Source organism: Panthera pardus, unplaced genomic scaffold (assembly GCF_024362965.1).
Source record: "Panthera pardus isolate Hobbes unplaced genomic scaffold, ASM2436296v1 HiC_scaffold_13, whole genome shotgun sequence".
Lineage (NCBI taxonomy): Eukaryota > Metazoa > Chordata > Mammalia > Carnivora > Felidae > Panthera > Panthera pardus.
In genome coordinates this window covers 15,902,558-15,927,135 of record NW_026526688.1, presented here as the reverse complement: position 1 = coordinate 15,927,135, position 24,578 = coordinate 15,902,558, and the positions used below count along the sequence as shown (strand labels likewise).

At 41.3% G+C, this 24,578-nt stretch overlaps 2 protein-coding genes across 8 annotated transcripts in view; both read right to left on the bottom strand.

The window, feature by feature from the left end:
• Positions 1 to 24,578, bottom strand: part of PRIMPOL (primase and DNA directed polymerase) — a 53,283-nt gene that overhangs the window by 4,886 nt on the left and 23,819 nt on the right. For 5 of the 7 annotated variants that reach the window (XM_053900835.1, XM_053900836.1, XM_053900837.1 and 2 more), the window contains 5 exons: positions 24,004 to 24,288; positions 9,048 to 9,210; positions 7,062 to 7,150; positions 4,225 to 4,314; positions 4,039 to 4,147 (listed from right to left, as the gene is read on the bottom strand). In XM_053900835.1, the coding sequence (XP_053756810.1) occupies positions 4,039 to 4,147; positions 4,225 to 4,314; positions 7,062 to 7,150; positions 9,048 to 9,210; positions 24,004 to 24,288 (736 nt within the window). The remainder of the gene's footprint in view (positions 1 to 4,038; positions 4,148 to 4,224; positions 4,315 to 7,061; positions 7,151 to 9,047; positions 9,211 to 24,003; positions 24,289 to 24,578) is intronic. The other 2 variants (XM_053900839.1, XM_053900840.1) reach the window with 2 other exon arrangements.
• LOC109251019 (protein kish-A-like) lies at positions 370 to 2,813 on the bottom strand. The gene has a single exon (XM_053900841.1). It carries the CDS (start codon positions 1,401 to 1,403, stop codon positions 1,176 to 1,178), a length of 228 nt encoding a protein of 75 aa, XP_053756816.1. The 5' UTR covers positions 1,404 to 2,813; the 3' UTR covers positions 370 to 1,175.

The following is a 24,578-nucleotide window of genomic DNA, read 5'->3' as shown; positions in this document are numbered from 1 at the left end:
CCAGGGGCATCTGGGTGGCTCAGTTGGTTAAGCGTCCAACTCTTGGTTTCGGCCCAGGTCATGGTCTCACAGTTTGTGAGTTCTAGCTCCACGTCGGGCTCTGCGCGGTCCAGTGTGGAGCCTGCTTGGGATTCTGTCCCTCCCTCTCTCTGCCCCTCCCACATGCTCTCTCTCTAAATAAGTAAACTTAAACACAAAACAATTATAAAAACTGACTGTGCCAGGTATCATGTTAATTTCACTGAATTTAAAAAAAGTATTCATACAACACATCTCTGACCACAAAGCAAACTGTTTAGAAATAAATATTAGAAAAATAGCTAATAGAAACACATAACTTGGAAATGAAAAACTTTTTTTTTTTTATCATTCTGAATTGTTCTATTTTGTTCTTTTCATTCTAAGAATGTAGTCTTATTCAGAGAATGACAGCTGGTCAATTTATTCGTAAGATATTTATCCATACTTATCTAGCGTTTTCAGAGGCTACTGGACCAGTCAGCTATTCTAAACTTTTATGTTAAATATGGACATTTTCCCAATACTACTCTTAAGTTAGATCTCATTTACCTTCTTCCTTAAGAACTGCACAGGCTTGTTTTAAATAGTTGAAACGTCTGTAATACACTATAGAGTTTGCTTAGAGGCACTCTGTTAATGCTCTGGTGTGGCCAGAGGAAAAGCAAGCATTATTAAATATGAATGCAATCCTTACCAACACAAATTGAACCTTTTTTTCTCAATAAAAAAGCTAGCCCAGAAAAGTGTCTCATCCCATAAAGATTTATCATTTCCAAATCACAGTGAAGGGAAGTAAGTGATTTCCCAATTTTGTTTTCTATTCTGTGTCTCAGAGATGCCTCACTAAAAACTGGTATCTGACAGAGTAACATTTGCAGAACGTAATATTGTAGTGACACTGGTCACATTGATTGTTAGACATATTAAACTCTGCATATTAAATGGTTACATCCTGTTTATATAGAACATTGGTCCAATAACAAAAATAGAGAACAGCAGCTGGAAATTTATCTCATTCAGTGTTCAGAGATAAAAGAGTTAACTATTCATTCCATTATGTTCTACAGATAAGTCCTTTTTTCATACGGAAATCTGCTGGCAATTAAATTATGGTATTTTTCCCAGCTACTGTATGAAGAAAATGCCGAAGGCCATCATGTACAGCACACTGCGACGTAAGGACTCTTCCGTTCACCAATTCTGGCGCACTTCCAAAATATACCCAACAATCCAGTTTTATTTCTGTCTAGGAGGCCGGGTGCCAAGGATAGGATATAAGCACAGGTACATATAAGCAGCAAGATTACAGTCAACAGACTCTGGAAACCGAAAACGGTAGACATAGTGAGGCCAGTGAAGCCCCAGCCACATCTGAAAAACATTTCTAAATAACCAATTACTCAAGGAAAAATCACGATGGAAATTAGAAAATGGAACTGAACGCAATTGAAAATATGTATTAAAATATGTGAAACAGAGCTAAATCGATCTTTAGAAAAAGCTTATTTACATAAAAGAATAGCTGAAGACCAATAAGTAACTAACTTGGGAAATGAACAATAGAATAAACTCTAATAAAATAAAAGGCAGGAAGTAAGCAAAAATTTAAATGTTTGTTTATTTTGAGAGCAAGTTCCACACTGTTTATTTTGGAGCAGGCTCCACGCTCTCAGCACAGAGCCAGACCCAGGGGTCAAACTCACGAACCATGAGATCATGACCCGAGCTGAAATCAAGAATCGGATGCTTAACCGGTTGACTGAGGCACCGAGGTGCCTCAAGAAGCCAAAATGTAAAAGAGTTAACAAGGCCAATGTGAAGACTAATACAATTCTTGCCAGATTGATCAAAAAATAAATAAGGTAAAGACATAAGTGTTATTCAAAATTTAGTGCAGCTATAACTACAAATGTAGAATATACTAAAAATTTAAGAATATTATGAACAATTTCTGACAGTAACATTAAGCATTTTGGTAAAATAGACAAAGTACTAGATAAAAAGATACCCAACTAAGCAAACTCAAAAGTTATGAAGAACCTGAACAATCCTAATAAACGCATTAATGCTGCAGTTCCCGAACTTCACATCAAACTGTCCCAGGGTCATGAAGAATATTTACATGTTCCTAAGGGCAACTGTCATACTTGACATCCATCATGCGCCCTGCAAACTACTTGCTTATGGCTCACAGCCTCAGAACTGTAACAGCCTTCATTCCTTTCGGTCCTGTCCTGTCTTTGTAGAGCTGAGGTTTTTGGTGGTGACTGGGATAAAAAGGACCACTAACCTCAATGCGGAATAAGACAGAACCGTGGGGGTGACAGTGTCCAATCTAATTCCAAGGTTTACAAGGTTATGTGATGCTCAGAACGACACATATCCCATTAATAAGTATCCGTATTTGAGAATTAGTCAAAAGGGGGGGCGCCTGGGTGGCTGTGTTGGTTGAGCGTTCGACTCTTCATTTTGGCTCATGTCATGATCTCATAGTTCATGGGATTAAGCCAAGCGTCGGGCTCTGTGAGGACAGCACGGAGCGTGCTTGGGATTCTCTCTCTCCTTCTCTAAGTAAATAAACTATTTTTAAAAAGGGGGAGGGCACATGGGTGGCTCAGTTAAGCGTCCGACTCTTAATTTCAGCTCAGATCTTGATCTTGCGGTTCTTGAGTTCCAGCCCCACGTCGGGCTCCGTGCTGTCAGTGTGGAGCCTGCTTGGGATTCCCTCTCTCCCTGTCTGTCCCTCCCCAACTTGCATGCTCTCTCTCAAAAAGATAAACTTTAAAATAAAAAATAAAATTAAAATTAAAAAATTCTTAAAAAAAAAAAAAAAGACGATCATCTTGTGATAATGATTTACTGGTAAACTTATATATCCATAGAGTAAAAAATTAGAAAGATATACCAAAATTATAACCACAGTTATCACTGGTTCTGGGCCTACGTGTAATCTTTTCTTTGTGCTATTCTACATGATAGCTTTTGTGTATTGAGCATATATTTTTTGAAATGTTATTATTTTTTAACTGGGTTAACCTACATATGTAAGTATAGCACTGAGTCATGCTACCCAATGTATTCGCTAGCTTCCTAGCAGAACTTCACAGTCTTTTCTCATGTCTGGCACACGTGCTATTTACACTTGATATACAGAAGTCTCAGCTTTGTGTTAAACATAAAACACAGCAAAACTTCCCATATCATAACCAGTAACTGCTGGGTTTCTGTCTTATCCCTATTCTAACCATACCGTTGTATTGTCTAAAATTCTTTTTTTTTAAGTTTATTTATTTTGAGCGAGAGAGACGGAGACAGAGAGAGACAGAGAGCATGCACAAGTGGGGGAGGAACAAAGAGAGACAGAGAATCCCAAGCAGGGTCCTCATTGTCAGTGTAGGGCCCAATGCGGGGCTCAAACGAACGAACCGCAAGATCATGACCAGAGCTGAAATCGTGAGTCAGATGCTGAACCAACAGACACCCAGGTGCCCCTGTATTATCTAAAATTCTATTTGTGGTTTCACTTCATCCTTCACTCCCTCTCCTTTTGCCAGGGGGATTTTACAGAAAACTCCTAAAACAGGGCGTGCATGTTCCAACAATTCCAACTCTTAGCACCGAACAGTCTCCTTTTCACCCAAGTTTGCTTGATTTCAATTTACTCCATAACATGTCAAGGACCAATGGAAACAGACAAGGGAGAGATACTTCCTTTCTCCTGTCTACTGCCTCTAATTTCTTTCTAGCCCCACTCAATTCTACCTTACCCTTCTCAAGATTATACTATCTAATGGATTATTTTACCAAATAAAGTACAGATGAAAATGACATGTGCTAAGGTGATAATTAAGTTGGTCAGATTAAATATTTTCAAACATAAGCCAAATACAGTATCTGATGTAACTACATTCATTATAAGAACAAAATCATGTTTATATTCTCAACTGTAGAAATTATAAAAATTTAAAATGTAACGTTGGTTAAATACATGGAACTCAATAAACAACATTTACCTACATGATATTATTGCTCTTGTGCGCTCTTCTGATGTTTTCACACCAGCGATATTTACAAATATCATAAACCAGTAACTCTTCTGGGAAAAAGTAGCTCCAACGCCGAATTCCTAAAATGCAAATAATGTTTCTGAAGCTATTACAACTCCATCATATTACAGTGAATAAGGAATAAGATTATCTTTACCTCCTTGAATGCCATTTTTATTCACCAAAGAAAGAACAAATTGATCGATTTCAGGGTAGGGCGAACAATGAAAACCCTCGATGTTTTCTGCTGCAACAGAGAGAAAAATTCATTATAATTAAAGTGGCTAAAAGCTGAAGAGTTACATTTTAAGTTGTTCTTTAGTGCAATTACACGTTTCGGAAACTCTCCAGGACCCCCCCCCCGCCCCCCCCCCCCACCCTCCCATTTCTCCATTTGTCTTTTAGTCAGTCATGGGTTCTGGCTTATCCTACAAGTAAGTAATATTCAAACCTCTCAATTAAGTCCAATGTTAACTAATTTTCACAAGAAGCACCTATAATCATTCTGATTGCTTTCTTCATTCTTACAAAGACAAAAGCAACCCCTTACACCCCGGAGCTGGCCTACTCCTATCAGCTCGGCCGTGGTGTTGTGACAAACAGGCTGGGCACACACGGCTCAGCCCTGTATTTTCCTGCTGATGAGTAACCATTTCACAGAATTTCAACATCACATAAGGTCACTCTGTGGCCAAGATGATTCAAGACAAAAATAAGAGCGCTCTGCAATCACAAACAAAACACGAACTATTTCCAAACCACAAAAATGACTAAACGCCACCCATCTTATTCATAACGGGGGCTGCTTTGCCAATTCTAGCTTTAGTCCCACTGTAGTCTGCCTTCCTTCTAGATAAACTTTATGAAGATAGTCAATCGCAGAATTGTCTCCGACAGCACCCAGCTGAAAACAAATCCACGCTGCCTTGGACACTCCTCAAAACACCCAACTCAAGCCTGAATCCTAGAAGTCGTTTCTAACACCCTTTTACTGAGCTGCCCCCACAGATCCCGGTGGTACGTGTTTTCCACACATAACACACGCCACTGGTTCACTGCAGGTGTGCTCTCCCGGGACCTTCAGCCGTAGGGCTCTGACAATTTGGTTATATCTTGTATCTAAGAATCTACTGGGATAATTTACAATCATTTACTTAAAATCTCACTTCATTTTTAAACACAGAATTATCTACTTTTCTTAAAATAAAGCCTATATTGGGGCGCCGGGGTGGGTCAGTCGGTTGAGTGTCTGACTCTTGATGTTGGCTCAGGTCATGATCCCAGGGTCGTGGAATCAAGCCCTGAGTCAGGCTCTGCTCTGAGAGTGAAGGCTGATTACAGACTTCCTCCCTCTCTCTCCCTCTGCCCCTCTCCCCCACTGTGTTCTCTGACTCTAAATAAATAAATAGGGGCACCTGGGTGGCTCAGTCGGTTAAGCGACGGACTCGCAGGTGTTCACTCTCTCTCTCCCTCCCATTCTCAAAATAAATACCCTTTTTTAAAAAAAGTGTGCAAATAAACAATGCCTATATTTCACTTACAAAAATAATATACATAATTGGAGAAACTTTGGAAAATATATTAAAGCAGAAATGAGAGAAATAAACTCCAAATCAGTATCTAGAAATAACTGTTAAACAAGAAGAAAATAAGCATAAGAAAATGTTATTCATGTTTTTAATGAAGCTGTATTCATACCTCCCAATTTCAGAGTCTACTTTTTCTCTTATAAATGGACATTTCCCATGTTATATTGGTTTTTATAAATTTTATAAATTGGTTATAGAGTATGTTATAGGAGGTAACCAATGCCATTTTGTTTTACATTTAGATTTGTTTCCAGTTTTTCACTGCTATAAATAATGATAATCCAAAATGCATTTACAAAATTGTTTATAGGAGAATATACGAAATCCTAGAAAAAAACCTCTATGTTTTTCAATATAAAAATGAAGGACATGCGTGAAAACCATGCAGTCATTAAAAGAACAGGGAAATGCAAGGGAAAGCTCCACGGGGTTCCATGGAAACTGATGGTGGCTACCCATCTTAGGTTGTGGACAGAAGGGAAGAGGACTTTTAGATTTTTCTTTTTTTTCTTTTTATTTTTGAGACAGTGTGAGCAGGGGAGGGGCAGAGAGAGAGGGAGACACAGAACCTGAAGCAGGCTCCAGGCTCTGAGCTGTCAGCACAGAGCCGGACATGGGACTCAAGGTCACAGACTGTGAGATCATGACCTGAGCCGAGGTCATATGCTTAACCGACTGAGCCACCCAGGCCCCCCTAGGTTTTTCTTTTAATAATGGTTTATTTCTACCAACAAGCTACTCTATTTTCCCATTTCCTGGCCCCCAAACCATCATATGATGAAAATTAGTGAATACACTTTAAAAATTATCTTTTCTTGGGGAGCCTGGGTGGCTCAGTCAGTTAAACATCCAACTTCTGCTCAGGTCATGATCTCACAGTTCATGAATTCAAGCCCCATGTCAGGCTCTGTGCTGACAGCTTAGCACCTGGAGCCTGCTTCAGATTCTGTGTCTCCCTCTCTCTACTCCTCCCCTGCTCACACTCTCTTTCTCAAAAAATAAACATTAAAATTTAAAAAAATAATAAAAATTTAAAAAATAAAAAATATAAATATCTTTTCTTTACACTTTTTCCCTTTTGGATAGAAACTAAGTTGTTTTAAAGGATCAGTAGATACTGAGGCACCTGTGTGGCTCAGTTGGTTGAGTGTCTGATTCTTGGTTTCATCTCAGGATATGATCTCATGGCTCATGAGTTCAAGCCCCTCATTGGTGCAGAACCTGCTGGGATTCTCTCTCTCCCCCTCTATCTGCCCCTCCCCTAATAGCTCTCTCTCTAAATAAATAAAGTCTAAAAAAAATAATAAATGATCAGTAGATATGAATACTGAAGATTTAAAATCTTCAAGGCAAAACAGACTTTGTATCCTTAAATTTTCATACGAAATTGTTCTCTTAGAATTACCTTTAGTGTTGGTGCTGCTAAAACATTCAATGCGTTTTTCTTTATTTTGAGATGTGTCACATGTCAGAATTCGTAAAGTGTCTGAGAATCTGAAGAAAATAGGTGAAAGAAACAGTTAACATTATGTAAGAATTAAAGAGACATGGCTAGGGAAAGGAGACTGAATTTCAAATAGTTCCACATTAAAATCCTTTGTTCAACAGCTAATTGTTCTAGGGCAATCAAGCCACATTTGCTTACAAAAACACCAGTCCTATCCATATAGAAAAGAGTGGTTTGGTGGTCACTTAAAATACTTTCTTTGGGCTGCCTGGGTGGCTCAGTCAATTGAGCATCTGACTCTTGACTCTTGATTTTGGCTCAGTTCATGATCCAGGTCGTGGGATCAAGCCTTGCATCAGGCTCTGCACTGAGCAACTGAGCGTGGAACCTGCTTGGGATTCTCGCTCTCTCTCCCTCTGCCCCTCTCCACCTCCCTCTCTCTCTCTCTCTCTCTCTCTAAAATAAATTTTTAAAAATTAAAATACTTTCTTCAACCACAGAGTGAACCAGAGGACTCTGGGACTGCTGAAGGTATAGAATGAAGTACAATTCTATTCTCCAAACATACAGAGCCTTTGACATTTTTGTTACAATGGTTTGAAAAGTGTGAATAAGTCTGAAAATAATTTGAAAAGCGTGAAAAAAAAGAAGGAAGGAGGGATGAGAACAAAGGAAGAAATGAATTAAAGTTAACTGAAAGACAGACTCATAGCCATAAAGAATTTAGGCTTCATTTCAGGAAGAGAAATACTTATTTACTTGGCTACACAAAAGAAAATTAAGGAAACCCCATTGAGTAGAAGAACTCTCCACTTGTATGAAATTAATACCGAAACTACAAAAGAAATAGGATTTGGTAATCAGGAGATGACTTCAGGCTGTATTAGAGGCCACTCCTATGCCAACCACCGTGATACAATTCTTACACTTACCACTGTACTTCCAGAATCTCAGGAACAGCTGCTAACAACTAACACTTACCCAGCAGACATCGCGTGCCAGGCCCAGCTATAATTTTGTGTGTACCTCTTCCCTCATTTAACCTTCACAACTCCCTAAGATAGGTGTTAATATTATTTCCATTTTATTTAAAAAAAAAAATTTTAACATTTATTTATTTTTGATACAGAGAGAGACATAGCATGAACGGGGGAGGGGCAAAGAGAGAGGGGGAGACACAGAATCGGAAACAGGCTCCAGGTTCTGAGCCATCAGCCCAGAACCTGACGCGGGGCTCGAACTCACGGACCGCGAGATCGTGACCTGAGCTGAAGTCGGACGCCCAACCGACTGAGCCACCCAGGCGCCCCATATTATTTCCATTTTAAAGGTAAGGAAACTAAGACCCTGACATTACTTCTGACAAATGTAACTCAGTTGGTTAAGCACCCGACTTCAGCTCAGGTCAGGATCTCACAGCTTGTGAGTTCGAGCCCCGCGTGGGGCTCTGGGCAGTCAGCTCCAAGCCTGGAGCCTGCTTCGGATTCTGGGTCTCCCTCTCTCTCTGCCCCCCTCCAGTTTGTGTGCTGTCTTTCTCTCAAGAACACACAAACATTAAAACAAATTTTAAGTTTTCATTACAACTAACTGTTGCAAATTACTACCTTGGAAGATATTCATGATATAATGTCGAGTGGATAAAACAACAGATATAACCACATAAATAATGATCTCAACTATTTTTTGAATGAAGGACGTATATAAGTATGTATGAACATGCATATATGAAAAGTAGATATTAACAGTAACTCTATTTGCACATGGAACAGTTTTAATTTTCTTCTTTATAAAAATACGTTACCCTAGAGTTTTGAGAACTTCCTTTTCCTTAAGTTTGAATGAATTTACCCAACTCACATTATAGTACTATCCAATGCTGTTCACTGCTTAATAAGCATTCACGAATATGCAACAGTTTGAATGTTGGTACTATATACTATCTACCTGACATTGCTGACCAAAGAAGACAGGAAACATTGATTTTCTTCAGATACAGTCTCCGAACGTTTAGGAAAAAACTTGTTATCTTCAGCAATCTCCAAAGCCACGTGCTTCCCTATCTTCGATGATTTATACAGCCGAAAGTTTCTATTTCTTGTATAAACTCCTATGTCAAAAGTTAATAAGAATAATTACGAACGCACGTTTTCAGCCATTTGGTTTTATAGTCAGCAAACATTAGGTTCCTTTTGTATGGCGTTCTTAGGGAAACCAGTGCTTCTGGTCCAACGTGGCAACGTTGGAAGAGCCTGAACTCACCTCCTCGGGTGAACACCCCAAATCTGTAGCTATATATGGAACAATCTCCTCTGAAAAACAGCCTAAAAACTGGCTAACTGACTCCTTCCGCGTGGAGGAAGGAGTCGGACAGCCCGTCAAGGCAGGTAGGAGAGGCTGAGACAACCTCACCGCAAGCCCCACCCCCACCATTGGGAGGGAATTCAAACCCGGAGCTTCTCCCTGAAAGGCAGAGGAGTCAGACCTCACACACCTCACAGCCCAACGTTTAAGACCTGAGCCTAGGAGATGAGCCCCAGGAACATATGGCTTTGAAGACCAGCCGGGCTGGGGCCTAGGAGACTTGCGGGCCGTGGCGAACTAGGGAAGAAAGACTCCTTCGGGGCCTGCGTGCAGACTCACTCACCCCAGGGCCGAGTGCAGAAGCAGCTCTCCGAAAAGCACCCAGGGTTTATGTGAAAGAGGCTCATTTCCAAACTTTCAAGCGTTGGACTGAGAGATCTTCTTCAGAGATGGAGGTGGCCGGTGCCATCTTCTCTGCTTTGCTAAATCCGGCGGGCGCCATCTTTTCTCCTTCCTCCCCCCCTTTCCAGCGAGTGCCATCTTTGCAAGCCCCTCTGCCCCCCTCCAGCCGGGGGACACAATCTTTGGCCCCCCGCCTGCCGTGCTCCAGACCACCAGTATCTGCGGGGGGAAAGCGTCTACTCGCATCCGGTGCCGCACTTTTACATCGGCCAAACCGTTTGTCAGGTAACCCCCTTGATCACCTGGCTTCAAAGGCCAGGGTGCCTTGCGTTCCTGGGTCCACAGGACTCTAACAACTGGAGGCACAGTTCTCGGTAGACCACCACTCCCAGGCCATGGCACTGAGAGCAGACCGAAACCCATCCCCAGTTTCTGACAGGCCGAATGCGTGTGCCTGAGGGGCAGGCTTCTGCTGTGGCACACTCCCAGGGGCCTACAGAAGGGCTCTCAGGGAATGGAGTCCAGGGGACCTAATTTTTGCACTCTCCCTCTGCCTCACTCCAGCTCACTGGTATCTTCCAGAAAGGAGCTTATGCCCTTTGCTTGGTGCCCTGATTTTCGCAGTTGCAGCCTGGGGACTCCTGTCACCTGGCTCTGCTGGCCGGTGGGACTTACCCTCACAGGTCCTACAGAACTGTCACCAATGGAGAAAGGGTTCTTAAGCAGCGGGCGTCCCTAGGGCACAGTGAGGCGACAGACCCAGGAGCTCAGTCAGCTCAGTCCCTCTGTACAAGAGCCTGCCAGCTTCTCCTCACAGGAGCCTAACTGAACACACATCCAGGGGCTAATTGGAAACCTTTCCTGAGACCTTGGAGGGTGGGCGCCATTCTCCTCCTGGCTTTTGCTGTGTCTCACAGCACCAGCATCTGTCAGAGGGGAGCTTCTGTATGTGTCTGGTGCCCCAGTTTTGACCTCTGGTACCCTGCTTTTCATAGCCGCCTCCCAGGGCCTAACCCTCAATCACCCGGCCCCGGGGGTCATGGGACTGGAACGGTCAGGGAGACAGTTCTGAGATGGCGACCACCACCGGTGCACCGCACGGACAGCGGATTGAAACACCCCCAGCCTTTCTGGGAAAGACGCCTAACTGCTTGTCCCGGAGCTTCAGCCTGAGGGGCAGCCTTCAAGTTTGGCATACATCTAGAAGCTACAGAGCTGCTCGCGAGGAACGTAGCCAGAGGACGCGATCTGTGTACTCTCCTTCTACCTCACAATCGCTCCCCAGGATCTCTCAGAAAGAAGGTTCCATGCTCAACAAGTCCTGATTTCTACAACTGCCACCGTGGGCACCTCCATATGACCTGGCTGTGCTGGTCAGCGGGACTTACGCTTGTAGTCCAATACAACCGCACATGCTCTCCATTCCTTAAAAGCTGCCGCCATGGGGCATCTGGGTGGCTCAGTAGGTTAAGCATCTGACTCTTGGTTTCAGCTCAGGTCATGGTCTCACGGTTCATGAGTTCAAGACCCGTGTCAGGCTCCAAGCCACCAGTGTGGATTCTCTCTGTCTCCCTCTCTCTGCCCCTACCCCACTCAAGCGTTCTCTCTCAAAATAAATAAATAACCATTAAAAAAAAAAAAAAAAAAAGCAAGCAAGCAAGCAAGCTGTTGCCTGAGGGTCTGGCTTCCAATCAGCCTGAATCTAGGTGTTGTTAAATGAGATCCTCCCCTTTGGGACATTAACTGGTCCTGGAACACCCCGAAGTACTGGGAGCTATTAAAAATAAAATTGGCTGCTTGGAAAATTACAAAAGTTTGAGAAACAACCAAGAGCTAGGACAGGGTTGAAGGACAGATTTCATCTCCTTCTCAGGCCAACTCTTCAAGACTCCTAAGGATGCTAGTTCACCCAATGCAGGGAAACAAACAGAGTCAAGCAAAATGAAGAACAAAGGACCAAGTTCCAAACAAAAAAGCAATTTAAAACTCTTTAAAAACCTTTGTGAAATGGAGATAAGGAATTTATCTGATAAAGAATTCAAACTAATGGTCATAAAGATGTTCACCAAATTCGGGAGAAGAATGGATAACACAGTGAGAACTCAACAAAAAGAAAATAGAAGAAAGTACCCAACAGAAGTCACAGGGCTGAAAATGCAAAAACTGATGTGAAAAATACACTGTGGAGGTTCAACAGCTAACTAGATGAAGCAGGATCAATGAATTCAAAGACAGGATAGAGGAACTCACCCGGCAGAGCAGCAAAAAGAGAAAAGAATGAAATAAAGTGAAGACAGCTTAAGAGGCTTAGAAGACAACACCAAGCAGGCCAACGTTCACATTAAATGAATCCCAGAAGGAGAAAGGGCCAGAAAACTTATTTGAAGAAATAGTAACTAAAAACTTCAATAACCTGGGTAAGGAAAGACCTACAGATCCAGGAAGGACAGCGAGTTCTAAATGAAATAAATGCAGAGACCCCACACTAAGACACATTATAAAATGTCAGAAGTTTAAAAAAAAAAAAAAAAAAAAAAAGAGAGAGAGAGAACCTTAAAGGCAACAAGAAAAAACAAACAAACAAAAAGAAAAAAAACCTTGTTACATACAAGGAAAACCCCATGTGACTATGAGCACATTTTTCAGCAGAAATGCTACAGGCCAGAAGAACATATTCAAAGTGCACATGATGCTCATGGGTTGGAAGAATAAATATTGTTTAAATGTCAATACTACCCAAAGCTATCTACACATTCAATGCAATCCCAATCAAAATTGCACCAGCATTCTTCTTGAAGCTAGAACAAGCAATCCTAAAATTCATATGGAACCACAAAAGGCCCCAAATAGCCAAAGTAATTTTGAAGAAGAAGACCAAAGCAGGAGGCATCACAATCCCAGACTTTAGCCTTTACTACAAAGCTGTCATCATCAAGACAGCATGGTATTGGCACAAAAACAGACACATAGACCAATGGAATAGAATAGAAACCCCAGAACTAGACCCACAAACGTATGGCCAACTCATCTTTGACAAAGCAGGAAAGAATATCCAATGGAAAAAAGACAGTCTCTTTAACAAATGGTACTGGGAGAACTGGACAGCAACATGCAGAAGGTTGAAACTAGACCACTTTCTTACACCATTCACAAAAACAAACTCAAAATGGATAAAGGACCTGAATGTGAGACAGGAAACCATCAAAACACTAGAGGAGAAAGCAGGAAAAGACCTCTCTGACCTCAGCCGCAGCAATTTCCTACTCGACACATCCCCAAAGGCAAGGGAATTAAAAGCAAAAATGAACTACTGGGACCTCATGAAGACAAAAAGCTTCTGCACAGCAAAGGAAACAAAACTAAAAGGCAACCAACGGAATGGGAGAAGATATTTGCGAATGACCTATCAGACAAAGGGCTAGTATCCAAAATCTATAAAGAGCTCACCAAACTCCACACCCAAAAACCAAATAATCCAGTGAAGAAATGGGCAGAAAACATGAATAGACACTTCTCTAAAGAAGACATCCAGATGGCCAACAGGCACATGAAAAGATGCTCAACATTGCTCCTCATCAGGGAAATACAAATCAAAACCACACTCAGATATCACCTCACGCCAGTCAGAGTGGCCAAAATGAACAAATCAGGAGACTATAGATGCTGGTGAGGATGTGGAGAAACGGGAGCCCTCTTGCACTGCTGGTGGGAATGCAAACTGGTGCAGCCACTCTGGAAAATAGTATGGAGGTTCCTCAAAAAATTAAAAATAGACCTACCCTATGACCCAGCAGTAGCACTGCTAGGAATTTACCCAAGGGATACAGGAGTGCTGATGCAGAGGGGCACTTGTACCCCAATGTTTACAGCAGCACTCTCAACAATAGCCAAATTGTGGAAAAAGCCTAAATGTCCATCAACTGATGAATGGATAAGGAAATTGTGGTTTATATACACAATGGAGTACTACGTGGCAAAGAGAAAGAATGAAATATGGCCCTTTGTAGCAACGTGGATGGAACTGGAGAGTCTTATACTAAGTAAAATAAGCCATACAGAGAAAGACAGATACCATATGTTTTCACTCTTATGTGGATCCTGAGAAACTTAACAGAAACCCATGGGAGAGGGGAAGGAAAAAAAGAAAAGAAAACAAAGAGGTTAGAGTGGGAGAGAGAGTCAAAGCATAAGAGACTCTTTAAAAACTGAGAACAAACTGAGGGTTGATGGGGGGTGGGAGGGAAGGGAGGGTAGGTGAAGGGCATTGAAGAGGGCATCTTTTGGGATGAGCACTGGGTGTTGTATGGAAACTAATTTGACAATAAATTTCATATAATATAAAAAAAAAGTGCACGTGACATGCAAAACGTAAAACATGGGAGGCAAGAGTAAAAATGTTCAGCTTTGGAATGCATTCACACGCGGGCGCCTGGGTGGCTCAGTCAGCGAAGCGGTCAATTCTTGATTTCAGCTCAGGTCACAGCTTCATCTCACAGTTTGTGGGATGGAGCCCCAGTACAGCCCTGTACTGATAATGTAGAGCCTGCTTAGGAGTCTTCCTTTCCCTCTCTCTCTGCCTCTCTCTCTCTCTCTCACACACACACACACACGCTCTCCCTCAAAATAAATAAAACTAAAAAAAAAAAAAAAGAATGGGTTCACACTTAAGTTGTTATAAACTTGAAATAGATTATTATAAATATAAGCTGTTATAGGTAATCCTGACAGTAACCACAAAACAAACACCTTTAGCAGATACACAAAAGCTAACGAGAAAGGAAGCATACTACTAAAAATGTCATCAAACCACAAAGGAAGAAAGCAAGAGAAGTAGAAAGAAAAAGAACTAAAAAACAGCCAGAAAATAATGAACAAAATGGCTATAAGTACGTACCTATCGATAATTATTTTAAATGGATGAAATTTACCAATCAAAAGAGTATCTGAAAGGACAAAAGAAAACAACGGCCATCTATACGGTCCCTAGAAGAGACTCATTTCAGACATACGGACACAGACTGAAAGTGAAGGAATGGATGGAAAAGGATGTGGCATGCAAATGGAAGCCAAAAGCTGGGGTAGCCATACTTATGTCAGACAAAACACAAAGACTTCAATACAAAGACTGCATAAGAGACAAAGAAAGGCATTACATAACGATAAAAGGGTCAATACAAAAAGAGGATATAACATTTACAAATATTTAGGCACCAATGCAGAAGCACCTAAAAAATAGAAATCAAAGATTAACAGACCTCAAGGGAGAAATAGAAATATAACAGCAGGGGACTTTAGTACCCCACTTATACCCATGGATAGATCATCCCGACAGAAAATCAATGATAAGAAAACATCAACCTTCAATGACATGTTAGACCAGATGGGAATAACAATATATATAGAACATTCCATTCAAAAGCAACAGAATACATTCTTCTCAAGTACATAGGGAACATTCTCCAGAACAGATCACATGATAGGCTACAAAATAAGTCCTAATAAATTTAAGATTGAAATCACATTGAGCATCTTTTTTGACCACAATACTGTGAAATTAGAAATCAATTATAAGAAGAAAATTGGAAAATTTACAAACATATGGAGGGTAAACAACATGCTACTGAAAAAGAAGAAATCAAAAGACCTTGAGCCAAATTAAAAAAAAAAAAATAAAACAAATCTAAACCTATGAGATGCAGCAAACAGCAATTCTGAGAGAGAAGTTTACAATGACAAATACCTACATCAAGAAAAAAGAAAAATCTCAAACACCTTTATTTCTCAAGAAACTAGGAAAGGAACAGCAAATAAACCCAAAGTTAGTAGAAGAAAGGAAATAATAAAGATCAAAGCAGAACTAAATGAAATGGAGACTTTAAAAAACAACAGGAAAAAAAAAAAATCAATGAAAGCAAGAGGTGGTTGTTTTAAAAGATAAATGAAATGGACAAACCTTTAGCTAGACTCACCAAGGAAAGAGAGGACTAAAACAAGATCAGAAATGAAAGTGATTCATCACATTACAAGTGATACTGCAGAAATACAAAGGATCATAACAAACTACTATGAGAAATTACACTCCAACAAATCGGGAAACCTGGGAGAAATGCACAACTTCCCAGAAACATAACCTTCCAGGGCGCCTGTGTGGCTCAGTCAGTTAAGTGTCCAACTTTGGGTCAGGTCATGATCTCAGCTTCTGGGTTTGAGCCCCGCGTCAGGCTCTGTGCTGACAGCTTAGAGTCTGGAGCCTGCTTCAGATCCTGTGTCTCTTTCTCTCTCTGCCCTTCCCCAGCTCATGCTCGTGCTCGCGCTCTCTCTCTCAAAAATAAAACATTAAAAAAATAAAAACTTAAAAAAAATATATAACCTTCCAAGGATGAATCATGAATCGAAAATAGCCTGATGACTAGTAAGGAGAGTGAATCAGTAAACAAAAACCTCCCAACAAACAAAAGCCCAGGAATAGATTGATTTAAAGGTAAATTCTACCAAACATTTAAAGAATAATATGTTCCCCTTCTCAAATTATTCCCAAAAATAGACACTTCAAACTCACTTTACACAGCCAGCATTACCATGACACCAAAAATAAACAGGGGCACAAGAAAGAAAATTACAGGTCAATATCCCTGATGAACACAGATATAAAAGTCATCAAGAAAATAACTAAATCAATAAGAAAACAAAGTAACAGCAAACCAAATTCAACAATACAGGTATCTCCCCACTTTCTGAAAGTTCACATTACAACACTTTGCTTTTATGAAAGACCTATATTACTACCTGTTTTCACTACCTGTAAGATTCCAAAGAGGATTTCCACTCTTATGGAAAAAGCTATTATCATACTAATGTAGGTCTTTCATAAAAGCAGAGTGGCTTCATAAAAACCAAATGATCATCTTGCTCTTTCCGCCACCTTGGAACCTGTGGAGTCTGGCTGGGAACAGGACTCCTAAAAAGACAAATACATCTAGGGGCGCCTGGGTGGCTGAGTCGGTGAAGCGTCCGACTTCGGCTCAGGTCACGATCTCACGGTCCGTGAGTTCGAGCCCCGCGTCGGGCTCTGGGCTGATGGCTCAGAGCCTGGAGCCTGCTTCCGATTCTGTGTCTCCCTCTCTCTCTGCCCCTCCCCCGTTCATGCTCTGTCTCTCTCTGTCTCAAAAATAAATAAACATTAAAAAAAAAAAAAATTTAAAAGACAAATACGTCTAGAAGGCTGTGATCCAAGGCCATTTTTGCTGTCTGTAAGCGAGGTCTCCAGAACCAGAGGGTCTCTGGAACACAGCTCTTCTTAAAAGTGAAGGTGTTTATGCTCTAGATGAAATGAATTCTATCTAGGCTTATGTGTACAAAGCAAAGAACAACACGATGACTCCTGGTGGCAAATTGAACAAAACTAGAGTATTCTGGAGAAAAGTAACATGCTCATGGACACACACGGCGGCATATGGCTCGTGGCAAATTCCAAAGCAACCTTCCTGCTAAAGTCATTGGCCACAGAATACATGTGATGTTCTACCCCTCAAGGATTTAAACTTACTGAAAAGTAAATAGGTAAAGGTGTAGACTTCTCTTGTAAAACAAACAAGCAAAACAAAACAAAAAAAAAAAAAAAATGACTATCTCAATAGATACAGAAAAAGCATCTGACAAAATTCAACATCACTTATGATAAAATACTCAAAGTATTTTATACCTATGATAAAAACTCTCAACAGAATGGGTATACAGGAAACGTACTTCAACATAATAAAGTCTATTTATGACACACCCATAGTTAACATCCCACTCGGTGGTGAAAAGCTGAAAGCTTTTCCTCTAAAATCAGGAATAAGAACACCCACTCTCATCACTTTTACCAACATGGTATTAGATGTCCTAGCCAGAGCAAGTAGGCAAGAAAAGGAATAAAAGGCATCCAAATTGGAAAGGAAGAAGTGAAACGGTCACTATTTGCAGATGTGTATGTATAGAAACATATTATGTAGAATATTCCAAAGACTCCACCAAAAAAATTGTTACAACTATTATCAGTCAAGTTGCAGGATACAAAATCAACTGTATAGCAATCTGCTGCATTTCTGTACAACCACTAACAAACTATCGGGAAAAGAAATTGAGAAACAATCCCATTAAAAAAAGAAAAAAAAGAAACAATCCCATTTATAATTGCATTGGAAAGAGTAAAATACCCAGGAATAAATGTAACCAAGGAGGTGAAAGACTTGTACTCTGAAAAGTATAAAACACTCATGAAAGCAGTTGAAGATGACACAAAGAAACGGAAAGATATTCCAGGCTCACGGACTGGACAAATACTGTTAAGATGTCCATAATACCTGGGGCAATTTACGATTTGGTGCCGACGCTATCAAAATTTCAGTGACACTGTTCACAGACCTGAACACAGGATTCTAAAATTTGAATGGAACTACAAGAGATCCCGAATGGCCAAAGCAACGCAGGCAGAGAACAAACCTGGAGGCAGCATGTTTCCTGATTTCAAAGTATATCACACTGCCATACTTATCGAAACAGTATGATATCAGCAATAAAAACAGGCACAGAAATCAATGGAACACAACAGAAAGCAAGAAAATAAAGCCGTGTATGTATATGTTCATTTAATTTACAGCAAAGGAGCCAAGAATATACAATAGAGAAAGAACAGTCTCTCCAATAAAATGAGATGGGCAACCAGGAAGCCACATGCAAAATAATAAAACTGTACTACTTTTGCACATCATATCCATAAATTAATTTGAAATGAATTACAGACGTGAATATAAGACCTGAAACCATAAAAGTCTTAGAAAACCGGTGGTTTTGGATCTTGGCGACGGTGTGGTTTGTTTTTATTTGTTTTTGTTTTTTATTTTAGAGAGAAACCGAGAACTCGAGCAGGACAGAGGGGCAGAGGAGGACAGAGAGAAAGAGAGGGGGAGAGAGAGAAAGAGAGAGGGAGAGAGAGAAAGAGAGAGGGAGAGAGAGAAAGAGAGAGGGAGAGAGAGAAAGAGAGGGGGAGAGAGAGAAAGAGAGGGGGAGAGAGAGAAAGAGAGGGGGAGAGAGAGAAAGAGAGGGGGAGAGAGAGAAAGAGAGGGGGAGAGAGAGAAAGAGAGGGGGAGAGAGAGAGAGAGCGAGAGAATGTATCTTAAGCAGGCTGTATGCTCAGCACAGAGCCCAGTGTGGGACTCAATCCCACAACCCTGGGATCATGACCTGAGCCAAAATCAAGAGCCGGACGTTCAACTGACTGAGCCACCCACCCAGGCACCCCAGCAATGGTGTTTTAAATTTGACACCAACAGCAAAGGCAACAAAAGCAAAAATAAATAAGCAGGACTACATCAAAGTAAAAAGTTCCTGCAGAGAAAGAAAATCATCAACAAAAGTAAGGTTACATGCTGAATGGGAAAAAATACTTGCAAATTATAGATCTGATTAGATGTTACTAGCCAAGATATATAAAGAACTCCTACAACTCAAGAGAAAAAGGAAACCTAATTAAAAAGTGGGCAGACAGGCTTCTCGAAAAGAAAATAGTGAAGACCCAAATAGATAAAATCACAAATGAAAATGGATTTATTACAACCAGTCCCTCAGAAATACAAGCAATTATCAGGGAATACTATGAAAAATTATATGCCAACAAACTGGACAACCTGGAAGAAATGGATAAATTCCTAAACACCCACACACTACCAAAACTCAAATGAGAAGAAACAGAAACTTTGAACAGACCCATAACTAGTGAAGAAATTGAAACAGTTATCAAGAATCTCCCAACAAGTAAGAGTCCTGGACCAGATGGCTTCCCTGAGGAATTCTACCAGACATTTAAAGCAGAGTTAATACCTATCCTTCTCAAGCTGTTCCAAAAACTAGAAATGGAAGGAAAACTTCCGGACTCATTCTATAAAGCCAGCATTACTTTGATTCCCAAACCAGAGACCCAGCAAAAAGAGAGAACTACAAGCCAATATCCCTGATGAGTATGAATGCAAAAATTCTCAACAGGATACTAGCAAATCTAATTCAACAGCATATAAAAAGAATTATTCACCATGATCAAGTGGGATTCATTCCCAGGCTGCAAGGCTGGTTCAGTATTCACAAATCAATGTAATACATCACATTAACAAAAGAAAAGAACCATATGATCCTGTCAATAGATGCAGAAAAAAGCATTTGACAAAATACAGCATCCTTTCTTAATAAAAACCCTCAAGAAAGTCAGGATAGAAGGAACATACTTAAACACCATAAAAGCAGGGGCGCCTGGGTGGCTCAGTCGGTTGAGTGGCCGACTTCGGCTCAGGTCATGATCTCACGGTCCGTGAGTTCGAGCCCCTCGTCGGGCTCTGTGCTGACAGCTCGGAGCCTGGAGCCTATTTCGGATTCTGTGTCTCCCTCTCTCTGACCCTCCCCCGTTCATGCTCTGTCTCTCACTGTCTCAAAAATAAATAAACGTTAAAAAAAAAAAAAAAAAAATGAGGGTGAAAAAAAATCACTTTCATGTCAACAAAAATAAAAATGAGAATAAGAATTATTTTCTACCAGCTGTAAACAAAATAAAATCAATGTATAAATTAAAATAAAGTAGAGTTGGCCTGGAAGAATGCCACATCCAGAAACAGAAATCGAATTCTGTTCAATTTGTGGGTAACCCTCCTATTGTAAATACATAGAAAACCTGGGGAAATCCATTAGGAAAAAAAGTTTGAGACTACTGAAGACCTGCTAAGGCAGTGAGGTTTTCTAGTGCCAAAATCTCAAAGAAGGGAGACATCAAAAAATCAAGCACTGCTCTCTCTCCGCTATGGAAGGCTACAATGAGAAGACAGGGATCCATACACCAGGAACAGGACCTTCACCAGAAGCCACCCACACTGGTACCCCAATCTTGCTACTGTGAGAAATAAATGTTTGTTGTTTAAGCAAAAAAAAAAAAAAAAAAAAAAAAAAAAAAAAAAAAATCAAATATCTAGAATAAATCTAAGATGTACAAGTTCTCTATTCAGAAAATTATAAAACACTGAGAGAAATTAGAGAACATCGATGTTAGTGGAATGACTAACCACGCTCATGAATCGGAACACTAAATATTGTAAAAATGTCAATGTTGATCAATAGACTCAATGCAAACTAAATCAGAATTCTAGCTGTGTGTGTGTGTGTGTGCGCGTGCGCACACGTGCGCACGTAACCTGATAGAGTGATTTTAAAATTTAAATGGAAGTGCAAACGGTCAAGAACAGCCAAGAAATTTCAAAGAACAAAGATGGTGGACTTACTCTACTGGACAGCAAGACTTTTTAAGAAGGCACATTAAGGGGCACCTGGGTGGTTCAGGCAGTTGAGCATCCATCTGACTTTCGATTTTGGCTCACGTCGTGATCCCAGGGTTGTGGGATTGAGCTCCACATCAGGCTCTGCGCTGAGCATGCAGCCTACTTAAGATTCTCTCTCTCCTCCTCTCCTCCACTAGCATACACTCTCTAATAAAAAAATTTTTTTAATTAAAAAAAAAATAAATAAAAAAGCAACATGAAGATAGTAGTGGTACTGGCACAAAAATAGATCAATACAACAATGGAGCAGAACATAGTCCAGAAGAAGACCAGACATAGATAGACGCTTGACTTATGACAAAGATGTCCTTTTAGGTAAAGGACGGTTATTTCAACAAAGAGTGTTGAGACAAACAGATGTTCATACAGGAAGAAAAAACACAATCTTGACTCCTCCTCACACGATAAGCAAAAATCCATTCCAAGTGAATTGTAGATCTAAGCATAAAAGGTAAAAATATAAGTCTTCTAGAAGGTAACTAGGAGCATATCTTCATAACTGGAGATGGCAAAAGATTTAACAAGATACAAGAAGCACTAAGAGGAAAACATTTGATAAATCAGACTACCACTATTTAAAGGTACTTTTGTTCATCAAAGACACCAATAAGAGAGTGAAAAGGCAAGCCATAAGTACTACGATTCCAATAATAAGAATTTCAGGGGTGCCTGGGTGGCTCAGTCAGTTAAGCATCTGACTCTTGATTTTGGCTCAGGTCATGATCTCACAGTTCGTGAGTTCGAGCCCCCACTCACAGGATTCTTTCCCTGCCCCTCTCTCTCTGCCCCTCCCCTATCGAGCGTGTTCTCGCCCTCAAAATAAATAAGCATTTTTTAAAAAGTTCGGAAATAGGCAAAACTAATCTACAGTGTTAGAGGATGGATTACTGGTTACCTGTGGGGAGGAGGAAGGGTACTTCCTAGAAGAAACCTAGAGGAGGTTCTGGAATCCCAGTAACCTTCTATTTCTTGCCTAGGGTGGTGTGGTGAGAAGGGTATGTTCATTTGGTGATAATCCATTGACCTGGGCACTCACCAATCACTCGTGGCTCTGAATGTTATACTTCAATAAAAAAGTTTCCTCAAAAGCTTACTATTACATCTCTGACCTTTCAAAAGATGCCTTAAGGAATGTCCTCTTTGCTGCATCAATAATTCTAGGCAGAGGCCTGAAATATTTCTTTCGAGCAGATCGCAGAAATTTCCTTGCTAGTTCAGGAAACTAACTTTTAAGGCTGTCACAAACTGGGGTATTCTGTTTGTGTCTTTTCCTGGGGTAGAGGTGGAGCACAGAGATCAGCTATGCCGCACCCGCACCCCCCACCCCCGCCCCGAGTCACTTCCTGTTCGGCGGTCTCCCCTATTTGACTGCACGCTAGCACGACCTGGAGAGAACAGTCTGCTAACAAGACAAAACTTGTCATTTGGAAGAATGCCCCTCTACTCCCAACTCGTGCCTGTTCACACCCGAACCAGGGCATTGCCCTTATCTGACTGTATTTCCAAATTTGGGCGCTCGGCTGTCAGGGTAGCCAGAGAGATATGGAATGCATCAAGACACTGCCCCCCTCTTGGCCTGGCTGCCTTGATAATCCTGCCTACAAGTCAAACCTAACTTCCCTCAGCCCGTGGACACTGCAGCTCTCACGGTTGCTCTGACACGCAACGCATAAACGTGCTCTTCACGGCTTTCGAATCGCAAGCGGAGGCCACAATAGAAAAATGAGGCTTGGGTGGCTCAGTCACCGAAGTGTCCGACTTGGGCTCAGGTCATGATCTCCCTGGCTGGTGGGTTTGGGCTCCCCCCCCCCCCCCCCCCCCCCGCCGTCGGGCTCCGTGCTGACAGCTCAGAGCCTGGAGCCTGCTTCGGATTCTGTGTCTCCCTTTCTCTTGGCCCCTCCCCTGCTTGCACTCTGTCTCTGTCTCTCAAAAATAAATCAACATTAAAAAAAATTTTTTTTTTAAATGAGGCTTCTTTCACCAGACTGGAGCTGGCTGAATGGGTCCCGATCGGCCTATGTGTTACCTAAACAGACTGCAGTCTCGCCCCGTGCTTCATACACCTTCAGGTTCACCGACCAGAAGCAAGTAGGGTAGGAGAGAGCACAGTTAAAGCAGCTGCTAGTTTGACCACAGTTAGGAGGCTGAAGAAATGGCCGCTGCCACTAACGGCAAAGCTCTTCAGTGGAGAAAACAACCGCCTCATTTTGCCACATAAAAGTACCATTTTTATATTGTGTCTGTTTTTAACTTTTTTTTTAAGTTTATTTACTTATTTTGAGAGAGACAGACACGGCAGTGCAAGTAGGGGAGGGACAGAGAGAGAGAGAGGGAGACACAGAATCCCAAGCAGATTCCCCACTGGCAGCGTGGAGCCCGATGCAGGGCTCGAACCCGCGAAACTGCGAGATCATGACCAGAGTCAAAACCGAGAGTCAGACGCTCAACTGACTGAGCCACCCAGGCGCTCTAACGTTTATCTCATCTTATGAAACTTCTCACCGGTGCTGGAGAGTGCTGGGGCAACTGTCCCCTATTAAGACTCTCCTGACACAAGTCTCTAGACATTTCAGAAGTAGCGGCAGCCACAACCATTTTCTTTTTGGAACTCAGGCCGGTCCGGGGCTTTTGTCCCACGGGGCCTCTCTACGATCTCTGAATGGAAGCCAGGCAGAGTTCCAGCACCTTAGCTCACTGATCACAGTCTGCTGGTGATTCTACGGTCACCATGGAGCAGTGGCAGTAGCAAGAATCCCAAGCAGAGTGACAAGTGGGCACCGACTGGTCTCTCAGAGGAGTACAAAGGGACAGTCCAACGGACAGCTGCCAGCTTTACTTACCCAGGTCTACAAAAAGTTGCTTTTCTCCTGTGTTATTCCTCACAACTAAAAACGAAAGATCAGGACTGCTTTGCTTGGCTGACCCCAGCCTCTCCAGCTCCTTTGAATTCAACGTCCAGCTCTCTCCTCCATCCTGATCTGGGGACATTTCGCCAAAGGAAATTCCTTGTTTAATTGGGGTTTCAGAAAAATGGGAAAACCCATGGCCCGTTTTCTCTGAAATACTATCGTCTTCACTGGCAATTAAGTGAAAAGCAGGCTGCAATATTTTTCTCACAAAATTACCTAAAAAAAAAAAAGTATTATGATTAATCTAATTCTGCTTTTCCACAAAGTATAAGATCTAGGCACAAATCTCCACATGACAATTTTATACAGTAAGGCTTTTTTTTTACTTCTGGTTTTAAAACTGAGTTGTTATTACCAACTGTAACATGCTTCTCTCGTTACTTCCTTCCTCTTTATGCAATCTTCTACTTTTTCGATTCCCACCGACAGGGTAGCGTGATGTCACTTACAATAAACAGATCATCTTAGAAGGGAAGGTCAGTTTGAGAAGATGTGTTGATGTTGCT